Source organism: Osmerus eperlanus, chromosome 6 (genome assembly GCF_963692335.1).
Source record: "Osmerus eperlanus chromosome 6, fOsmEpe2.1, whole genome shotgun sequence".
NCBI lineage: Eukaryota > Metazoa > Chordata > Actinopteri > Osmeriformes > Osmeridae > Osmerus > Osmerus eperlanus.
In genome coordinates, this window is record NC_085023.1 from 21,514,523 (window position 1) to 21,525,846 (window position 11,324).

An 11,324-nucleotide genomic window follows, 5' to 3' on the forward strand; every position below is an offset into this window, starting at 1 on the left:
ACACACAGCCTCTACAGGCCAGCTCCTCCACACACACAGCCTCTACAGGCCAGCTCCTCCACACACACAGCCTCTACAGGCCAGCTCCTCCACACACACAGCCTCTACAGGCCAGCTCCTCCACACACACAGCCTCTACAGGCCAGCTCCTCCACACACACAGCCTCTACAGGCCAGCTCCTCCACACACACAGCCTCTACAGGCCAGCTCCTCCACACACACAGCCTCTACAGGCCAGCTCCTCCACACACACAGCCTCTACAGGCCAGCTCCTCCACACACACAGCCTCTACAGGCAAGCTCCTCCACCTCCCACACACACACAGTTGTCTGGAAAAAGTTTCACACCCGTATGTGTGTAATGTAGCTGTCCTCAAAGAAAGGACGCGCATCCGCGCTCGCACACACAAAACCCGCACTCCCCCCCCCCTCCCCCTCCCGCTATCCCCAGTTGGAAGGTTCTGTGAGGATTAGCAGGTTAGCGTTTGACCTGTGAGCAGAATAGACGACCCCAGTACTTAACACCCAGCCTGAGGTCTGCTACGTTTCCCTCTTATAAGCCCCTGCTTCCCTCCCTCTGCCGTCCCAAGGCAGGAGTTTCCCTCACGCCAGCCAACCAAAGAAGAATGTCGTCACGCTAGCTCACAAGTAGGGATGCTCACCATATAATCGATAACCGACAATACGAATACCGGTTTACCGGTTAATACTATCTGTTAAACAGTGTTGCCAATTTAGCAACAATGTCGTTAGATTTAGCAACTTTTCACCTTCCCTAGTGACAAATCTAGCAACTTTATGCTACTTTGGCAATCTCTGTTTTTGTTGAGCAGCAGCAAAATAGTAATTGAACTTCCTTGTTGTTGTAGTCGCCAGTCATGTTGGATGATGTGTTTTAGTTTTGTTAGTCAGTTCTTGTTCTGTTGTTGTTTATACTGCTATTGCGATGCTACATGTAGTGTGATTACACCGACTCCCATGTTACTGCTGATGTAGCTACACATATTTCCTACACTCTCTCTTTCTCTACATCGCTCCCTCTCTCGCTCTTCCCCTCCTATCTCTCTCTTCCACCTTCTCTCTTTTACTCCCTCCCTCTCTCCCCTTCCCTCCCTCCCTCTCTCTCCGTCTGGGTCTCTACAGTTAACCTCAGTGTGTTCTTCATCATTAGGCCTGTCTGTCTCTCGTCAGTTTGTCACTGGGAATATGAGTCAGGTTTTTCAGTAACCCAAGACTGTCAGCCTGTTCACATCTAGCCCAGGGGAAGGATATCTCTCTAACTCACAGTTACTCTCAGACACACACACACACAATAAAAGATACAGAGACAGACACCACTAACACCCCCCCCCCTCTCTCTCTCACACACACACACACCACACACCACACACCCTGGGGTCTGGTTCTCAGGGCTGCAGGGCAGGGTGGAGGTAGGGCGCAGAGTGGAGGGGAGTAGCGTGAGATGGAGAGCTGCTTCCACAGCAGAACCTCCATGAGCCAGGTTGCCCTGTAATCCCTCTCTCCCAGTCCAACCAGGCCTGCTGGGAGCATGCTTAACTGCCTCTACGCTGCCTCTACGCTTAACTGCCTCTATGCTGCCTCTACGCTACCTGTGTGAGACCTGTCTGTCTGCATCAGTCTGTCTGTCTGTCTGCCTGCATCAGTCTGTCTGTCTGTGTGTGTGTGTGTGTGTGACCTTCAGCATATTTAACAGAACTGCAGGGTTGTTGAGAGAATATGTTCAGAATGCTCTGTCCTTGGTTCTTCTCTAGGATGAGCTAACTAACCTTTTCACGTTTCAGCAGGCTCTGTGACACGAGTCATAAAGCATTAACGTATGTCATTACGTTTTGTAAAGCCATTAATTGCGGTTCATTTGCTAATGTATTCATAAGACACGGTTGCTAGGTGACGACAGTATGCAACCGACACATATTTTGACATAGGTGTGTCCCTGGCGCCAACAGAAGTGTTTTTCTACTAAAACAGAAGCCAGCATGGCAGGCCCTCTGCAGGAACATACCTGGGTTACCTGTGTGGTAAAGCTGCCAATCAAAACAAAGTTCATGTCCCAGGCCTCCCCAGGTCACACCCTGCATGTCGAGAGTCACCGTGTCCAGACTAGTTCTGGTTTCCCTCCTCCTTCCCCACCCAACGCCTCCTACAGGTAACCATCACACTCTCACTCCACGTTCCAGCACTGCTGTTGCCAGCCCACTGCAAGAGGCACTCCTGTGTGTTCAGCCCGATACTACGAGTAATGGATTGGAGTAAGGAACCCAGATAAATCATGTGACTTTTGTTTACACAGAGATTGTATTTAGAAAAACACACCTGGTTGGAACAGGGAGAGTGGAAACTGCCCAGTCTGTGATTGTGATTGAGTATGGCGATGAGTAAACTCAGGACCCCGAGGTTGATGGTTTAGAGGGGGCAGGATGGTTTACAGCGCTTAGCAGCGCGGGCATGGCAGGGGGGGGCCCTGGGTGCAGGGAGGGGCCCTGGGTGCAGGGGGGGGCCCTGGGTGCAGGGAGGGGCCCTGGGTGCAGGGGGGGGCCCTGGGTGCAGGGAGGGGCCCTGGGTGCAGGGAGGGGCCCTGGGTGCAGGGGGGGGCCCTGGGTGCAGGGGGGGGCCCTGTCTACGGGCTGCAGCATGACGTGGAGGGGATACCTTGTACACAGAGTGTTTCTGCAGGAGCCAGCTCTCTCTTGTGCTTGGGCAGGCCTCTCCTGTAGTAGATCTCTTTAAGCAGCTTCACTCTCTGGTCCACAGCACCTCTGATCAGGTCTGTCACTTCCTGTGGAGTACAAGAGGTCAGAGTTGAACATCTACGGGTGTTTACAGTGTGGCAGTGCACGACACAAACTACCAGGAGAAAGGAGATCCTGGCCCCATCCCAGGCTAGTAAAGATGAGGGTGAGGGAGGGGTGTGCTGGCCTGGGGGGAGACCTGGGGAGGACAAGAGAGGAAAAAGGGGAGGGAGGGGGGGAGTACATGTGACGATGAAAAGAATGAAAAGAATGAAAAGGATAAAGACACAGTGGTCCTTGTGGATCCCTCCCTGGTGCTGTTGTCTTTGTAGCTGCCCCACCAGGCAGGGCTTGTGCAGAAACACTGGATGACACACACACACACACACACTGTTGTCTGGTTCCTTACCTCTGTGAGCTCTGTGGTGATCCAGCTGTCTAGCAGGGAGCCCAGGGGCAGAGAGTAGAGATCCACCAGCACCGCATAGTTCCCACACTGACACACAAAGACACACACCCACAGGTTGCTCAGGCCCTGTCGGCTCAGACAACAAAGGGCATCAGAGAGAGTGACTGACAGGAAGACAAACCACCACGACCCCACTCCCTCCCAGACACCTCCCCAGGTCGTCCCCCTCCTCCCCTCCTCCCTCCCAGACACCTCCCCAGTTCGTCCCCCTCCTCCCCTCCTCCCCCCCTCCCCTCCTCCCCCCCTCCCCCCCTCCCCTCCTCCCCGCAGACACAGAGGAGAGGTCTGAGGAGGAGAGGACTGGGGAGGAGAGGGCTGGGGGGGAGAGGGCTGGGAGGGAGAGGGCTGGGGGGGAGAGGGCTGGGGGGGAGAGGGCTGGGGGGGGGAGGGCTGGGGGGGAGAGGGCTGGGGAGGAGAGGGCTGGGGAGGAGAGGGCTGGGGGGGAGAGGGCTGGGGGGGAGAGGGCTGGGGGGGAGAGGGCTGGGGAGGAGAGGGCTGGGGGGGGAGAGGGCTGGGGAGGAGAGGGCTGGGGGGAGAGGGCCTCAGCAATGCTACAGAGCTGATTCCTAATGTGCTACGTCACCATGTCATCAACTATAACTCCCATGGGGCCGAGGGGCAGCAAAAGCTACGGCTGGTTAAGTTGCCGTTCCATCCCTCCTGAGCCGGCCTGATTAGGGTTTCCACGAGCGCAGGCCCTGCCCACCAGAGAGCAGGGAAATGAGACGTGTCTCGTGTGAACCTTTTCTCTCTCCGGACAGGTCTGTGATGGATGGATTCGAGACCACCCGCAGCGCCACACAGAGGAACAGCTCTCCTCAGGAGAAATAAAGCACTCAAGACGTCTACCTGAATGGAGTGACACAGAGTGTTCACGCACACACAAACACACACTCACACACGCACACACGCACACACACACAAGAGCCGGCTAGACGATGCCGTATATGGCATGGGAATTGAGACACACCATGATGAGTCAGACGGCCTAGTGACTGGACATCCCAAAAACTGATATGGTTCTCACAGAGAAACACACACACACACCAGTTCTCAGAGTGCTGGGGCGAAGGCTGTCAGAGCCAGCAGCAGCTGTGACAGCCCAGCCAGACCTGGCCCCGGGGAGGGAGCGCCCCCTTATGGTGGATGAAGGAAGTACACTCTGATGTAAATGTCCCAGTTAGCAGTTTAATAAAATGACCAGCAGGTAGCCTGCACTTAGCTGTATCTTTGAAAGATAATATTTAGGTAGTTTTCTAAAACTGGGCGTTCATCCTAATGCCCATCCCTAATAATAAATATGAATACATTAACACAACACATTTCATTAACTTGGTTGGACCGTTTAAACACAACAAAAGCCATGGACAAGAACAGAGCTCCTGTTATATACCAACTGTGTGTGTGTGTGTGTGGGTGTGTGTGTTTGTGTGTGTGTGTGTGTGTGTGTGTGCGTGCGTGCATGTGTGTGTGTGTAGAGAGAGATAGAGAGGGAGACAGAGAGACAGAGAGAGAGAGAATAAGAGAGAGATGGAGAGTTAGAGAGATAGAGATCTGCTGGTCTCTACAGACAGATCTACATTCTCCGGGCCTCTCCTCTTTTGTCTCGTGGTGATCCACGGATGACCGCTGCTTTCAGCTGACTGGTCCCGACAATTACTAGCGCGTGGGAAAGCAGAGAGGAGGCAGGCCGGGGGCTGTCAATCACAGAGCGCAGGGGCGACTGGCCGTGAAGTCCCACGTCCACTTCCTGCACATGCTCACTGCTGTTCTGGCCTTGGGATCCTGCCCTGCTCTCTGCCTCCATCAGACCCTGCCCTGCCTCCATCAGACCCTGCCCTGCTCCCTGCCTCCATCAGACCCTGCCCTGCCTCTATCAGACCCTGCCCTGCTCCCTGCCTCCATCAGACCCTGCCCTGCTCTCTGCCTCCATCAGACCCTGCCCTGCTCCCTGCCTCCATCAGACCCTGCCCTGCTCTCTGCCTCCATCAGACCCTGCCCTGCTCTCTGCCTCCATCAGACCCTGCCCTGCTCTCTGCCTCCATCAGACCCTGCCCTGCTCCCTGCCTCCATCAGACCCTGCCCTGCTCTCTGCCTCCATCAGACCCTGCCCTGCTCTCTGCCTCCATCAGACCCTGCCCTGCCTCCATCAGACCCTGCCCTGCTCTCTGCCTCCATCAGACCCTGCCCTGCTCCCTGCCTCCATCAGACCCTGCCCTGCTCCCTGCCTCCATCAGACCCTGCCCTGCTCCCTGCCTCCATCAGACCCTGCCCTGCTCCCTGCCTCCATCAGACCCTGCCCTGCTCTCTGCCTCCATCAGACCCTGCCCTGCTCCCTGCCTCCATCAGACCCTGCCCTGCTCCCTGCCTCCATCAGACCCTGCCCTGCTCCCTGCCTCCATCAGACCCTGCCCTGCTCCCTGCCTCCATCAGACCCTGCCCTGCCTCCATCAGACCCTGCCCTGCTCCCTGCCTCCATCAGACCCTGCCCTGCCTCCATCAGACCCTGCCCTGCTCTCTGCCTCCATCAGACCCTGCCCTGCTCCCTGCCTCCATCAGACCCTGCCCTGCTCTCTGCCTCCATCAGACCCTGCCCTGCTCCCTGCCTCCATCAGACCCTGCCCTGCTCCCTGCCTCCATCAGACCCTGCCCTGCTCCCTGCCTCCATCAGACCCTGCCCTGCTCCCTGCCTCCATCAGACCCTGCCCTGCTCCCTGCCTCCATCAGACCCTGCCCTGCCTCCATCAGACCCTGCCCTGCCTCCATCAGACCCTGCCCTGCTCCCTGCCTCCATCAGACCCTGCCCTGCTCTCTGCCTCCATCAGACCCTGCCCTGCCTCCATCAGACCCTGCCCTGCTCTCTGCCTCCAGCATTACAGTCAGGGTCAGGAATGTTCCCAGTCCCGAAGTGCCATGTTCAACTTCAGCAGAGCTCTGACGGGGCATGGAGTCACTCCCAGTCAGAGTGAGTGAAGCTAAGCAAACGGCCGTGATTCATCTCCGAAAGACAGGTAATGAAAACATGCCAATCCATCTGTTTTCATTATTATTTTGTTACTTAAGAACACATGTTAAAACTCTGGATTCTGGACAGACATAAGTAGAGAGATCGATACGTCAAGTTAGAGGGAGCAGCAGTGTTGTTTGGGAGTGAATCAGGAGGCCCAACCCCCTGAAAGGCTTCACGAGTCCCTGACTGAGTTGTGTTTGGGCAGCGAGCCAGACAGCTAGCCGTGGAATAGCTTCCTTTTATCACATTAGAGAAACCGACCAGGCCAGACTGGGAACTGGACATTAATGATAAACATGAGTCCGTCCCTCACGCAAAAACAGCTTGTGATTTTTCAAGCTTCTCAGAAAGCAGGAGGCCCTCTGGAATGCAAACAAACTAACACAATCACACTCTCAACAAGTTTTGATTACAGGACACTTCTTGTGAACAGCTCATTATCTAGACCTGCCCTTTGGGGAAGTGCAGCTAGAGCTTGACTCTGTAGGCAATCAGCATGTGGTTTGTCACCTTTACAGACCTCTACCGAAAAACACCTAAAAGAAGAAGAAAAGATTAGGCACTTGGCCTCATTGAATCATTTCCCCCGGGGTCGTAAAGGCTGAGAATACAGCCGTGTCATGTGATTAGAATAGACCCTGTCATCTTCCACCACAAAGACTGACCAGTGGGCCTCTCCGATGACCTCTGACCTCCCAGTGATGAGCCCTTCCAAAGAGGCCAGTCACAGCCCTCCTGAAGCCATCAAGGCTGGCCTGGTCTTTTGTGTCGGACGTAATAGAAACCACAAGTGCTTTATCCTCTCCGAGCACAGAGCTAATCTTAAAAGAGGCTGAGAATTCCATCCTAATTAGAAATCCATGTATGGCCTTTGGATATGGATTTGAATGGGTGACGAATACCTGTTTGTATGTTTGGGTAGTCCTGTGTGTTATCCCAAATGCTCAATAAAGTTTCAAACTGCCTCTCTGATGATGGCCATCTGGTTAGGTTTAGGTTTAGGGATAAGACAGAGGGGTTAGTTTACAGTCGCTTGTTTCTGCTTGGGTATCCTTACTGTGCAAACCAGGCTCATGAATTTCTATAAATACACTTCACCACTCAGCTCAAAGTGTCTGTTTGCTGTAGGAAACCCACACATTGTGTTTTGACGATTGTGATGGGAAAAAAGAACCCGATTAAGAGCAGAGGAAGTTCATCTCTTTACACTAAACTGGGCCAGCTCTTCTTTGTTGCTGCTTCAGTGTTTAGAAAGCGTTGTACAGGGTGTGGAACACAACGACGAGAGGCTATCTGCTACTCAATACCAGTCTTTCATTCAGCAACCTTTTGTGTGCTCTTACTGTGCACGAAAGCACCCGATAACCTAACCATTCTATTCTACTTCCCTCCCTAGGCAAGTATCTGATCAGCATGACCTGCCAAAAAATAACTACCTTTCAACCCTTGCGGTCTCCAGCTTCACAGCGGCTCCAGCACGACAAAGCCTTTCTACTTTCTGGGTCTAATCAGTAAGCAGACAAACGGTGAAGCAATACTGCGGCAGCCTTTCCCTTTTCTCCCTGGTGTCCAAGGATCTGGTCTACATCACCCTCAGTTCCCAGGACACCCGCTACCTTCCCCTTATCTCTCTCCCAGAGTCCCACAAGCGCTGCTGAGAGCCGGGCGCTGGGCCCAGAGGCCTGGAGCACGCCTCCCCACCTCCCTGGCCTTTGCCATCGCTATCATGCCGTATAAGAACCAGACCCCCTTCGCCTGCACTTAGCTCGCAGGCTAACACTAACCAGCCACACATGTTTACACTGAGAGAGAGGGGGCAACAGATGCGGTCTCACTCAATAAAACTTACATCTCTCCTCTTTCTCCCAGTCACAGAGGAGCACAGCTCAGCGAGCGACCCAGGGGAGCTCTTCAGATCTGTGGGTGGGACCGGCCTGCTGCAGGTCTCTGGGTGAACAGCTCAGTGAGTCACCTGGCATTCCTACCCTAGCAAAGAACAACCTTTCCATTCTCACAGATCCCAACCAGGTCACAGCCCTCTTTAAAAGGAGGTGAAAACACGAACCAAGTCATGATTAAAGTTCATTCTATTTACAGTGAGGCTTTCTGTTATTTACACAAACCGCTGTGGTGTTTTTGTTTGCAAAGTTTCCTCCATTTACATGGATGCTGGCACACCTGAGAGCTCTGCGCTGGATGATACACAGGACACAACCCAGGAGAGGAATTCCAGCAGCAAGAACAGACAGGAATGTCTCCAGGTAACACTCAGCAAACAGAAGCTCCGCTGTGAACCTCTGGAGACTAACACCAAGCTGGAGGAGCTCAGCCTTGCTCGGGAATGTAAACATCACGAGGCAACACAGGGAACCACAGCCCCTGACAAGATCCTCTCCTCAACACCACTCAGACAGCCACACCGTGCACCTTCGACCGTCACCCGATCACGCTGGTCTGAGCTGGCCGAAGATTAACCTAGTCATGTGTGGTCTGGGTTGAGCTCATCTGTAGAGTGCCAACAACACTAAACAGCACACAAACCTCTGACATGGCACTGTGACGCAGAACCTCAAAGTCTCTCACTGCAGCACAACATCTCCTGCCTCCCTGATGTCCCAGAGCTCTGTGCAGCCTGCAGGGTCTGTGGGGAGGCTAGAGGAGGGGCAGGTACTGAGGATCCTCTGAGCAGGAGCACACACACCCTGCTGCTGCTCCTCAGACCAGACCAGACCAGACCAGGGAGAGCTGCATAAAACACACACACACACAGCCACAAACATGCAGACACACACACACACAGCCACAAACATGCAGACACACACGCACACACAAAGACACACACACATGCAGACAGACGCACACATGCTGTTGCAGCACAGCCCACCTAAACAAGAGAATCACTTGGTGCCGTAGATAAGTCAATAATATCCTAGTTGAGTGTGTATCTTTTTAAAGAAGAAAGACCCTCACTTCTAGTGTACACAGTGAAAATCATTTATTTACTCCAAACAACGTGGCATCTGTCTGTCTTGCGCAAGAAGAGCAGAAAGAAGCGCCTTAAAAGCCATTGTTTGTTTTTTCCAATCCTAACAAGCTTGTTTGTGGTTCCGTGGTTGGGCATGGTCGATTTTTCTCAGGGAAAGTAACACAACAGTATCATTATGTGCCCGCTGGGAATGAAACCTTCAGTGAACCTCCAGGGTTCCACTCTCCCACAGCTAGCTGGCTACAGCCAAGGATGAAGGAGGAGAGGCACCCGTATGCATCCAACAGCCTGTACATATGAAAGGGATAAACAGAGTGCGGGCAATATTTGGTCAAGCAGGCACACATGGTATGCAGAGGATGAGAGAGATCAGTGCAAACGTCCTCTCAATCCTTACCCCAAACTTTTAATAAATGAAACATCAACACAAGGGGAGACCAGTGGCTTTTCCTGCACTTAACCCTCGTGCTGCCTTCGGGTCACATGACCCAAAGGTTCATAACGAACCATCGTTGTGTTTACCCAATTTTACCCAATACAAAAACAAATAAAAATAATTTTCTTTTAACCTTCGCAATGTGGGGGGTCTGAGACAGCCCAACGGTTAAAAGAAAATGCTTCACTTTGTTTTTGTATGCGGTAAAGTTGTCGCAATACGACGGTGGGTCACAATGACTGATGGGTCAGAACGACCCGAAGATAACACAAGGGTTAAGCAACACATCTGAAGAGCATTACTACTGATAGGGCCTGACTGCTTGTGGCTGTGTCTAGTAGAAGAGATTCCTCAGCCCTGTATCTCTGTGGCTATTTATACTTGGGAAGAAGAATTAACACCAGTATCACCGAATAATGTACGGAACTTTAAGAGGACCGGATGTTTGGTAGGCTACGATATAAGAGTGGAAGAAGATAGTCTAGGACTAGGCCTTCGGAGATGGCAAACTTGTGTAAATGTCTATGACATGCATTAGTTTGATTTACAAAAAGAAAGTGAAAAAGTGAAAGTCCTCCAAGACTTTCACAACAAGCTAAACTCGGTTGCGAAATAAAAGCTACAAAGAAGGATCAACCCTTTTGAAATGTACATCAACATTACCCTCTAGTGGTTACTTTAAGAAGTGCTATACTAAAATAAGTCATCATGACTTACCCAAGTACTAAAATAGTTATTTACTACTTTAACACCAACATAGCCAGTGCTGCTGTCCTCAATCTCCAGCTGATATTGCTTATTAATACTACCCATCTTTTCACTCACCTTAATGACAAACTTGTGGGGAGGCATTTTGAAAAGGCACCGGAATCGTCTGTAATCTGAAAAGAAAAGAAAGACGTCGATGTATCGAATCTGTGCCACGTTTGGAACCGTTTTAACAAAAACATGCTTTTAACACGCTTTTAATTTGGTTATGGGTACAATATTTTACGAATAAACTATTTGTCATAGAAAGAGTTATACGTAGTTTTCATTGTAGCCTAGACATTAAAACACCTTATGTTCTACAGCCAAGCAGGAAAGGTGTCACAGGAGTGGCTCAACGTGATCTAACGATCTAGTCAATAATGTATTTTATTGTGATAAAAATATTTAACTACAGTAGCACTAGTACTTGGTCGACCTAGATCTTAGAGCTATCTTGACTAGCTAGCTAGATCTCGCCTAGTAGTTTAGTTAGCGAATCAATCCTTGATAGCTCTACGTTTTCAAGTTGCACTGATTAAAGTAGAATATATCATAGTTATCGTATTCAATACAAATGTATACATTCCTTGTCTGGGTAATAAACAATCAGCATTTGGTTATGAATCAATTTAATCACTCTGTTTTTAATAGATCTTAGATCGAGTATTCATCACTTTTATTTTCAACCTACCAATTCTTGCGCCAAATGTTTTGAAGTGACATGAGGACCCTGACGCTATCGCCACTGCCATGGGAACAGGTTGAATACCGGAAAAAAGCCTGTTATTAATTTAAATAAAAACATAAGCATTCACGATATCTACAACCATATGTGGACAAAAGTGTTATAATGGAGATTTTATTGTATAATTTATTTGGAATAAAGCACAAAACAATACTTTTCAGATTTCAGCGGCTCCCT

The 11,324-nt window shown here is 51.2% G+C and overlaps 1 protein-coding gene across 2 annotated transcripts in view; it reads right to left on the reverse strand.

The window, feature by feature from the left end:
- Positions 1–11,133, reverse strand: part of slx4ip (SLX4 interacting protein) — a 33,144-nt gene extending 22,011 nt beyond the window's left edge. The window contains exons 1-4 of one of the 2 annotated variants that reach the window (XM_062464672.1): positions 11,094–11,133; positions 10,478–10,526; positions 3,161–3,247; positions 2,672–2,798 (exon numbers count right to left, since the gene is read on the reverse strand). In XM_062464672.1, coding sequence (XP_062320656.1) covers positions 2,672–2,798; positions 3,161–3,247; positions 10,478–10,504 — 241 coding nt within the window. In that variant the 5' untranslated portion in view covers positions 10,505–10,526; positions 11,094–11,133. Of the gene's footprint in view, positions 1–2,671; positions 2,799–3,160; positions 3,248–10,477; positions 10,583–11,093 lie in introns of those variants that run through there. The other variant, XM_062464671.1, reaches the window with a different exon arrangement.
- Positions 11,134–11,324: the final 191 nt, after the last annotated feature.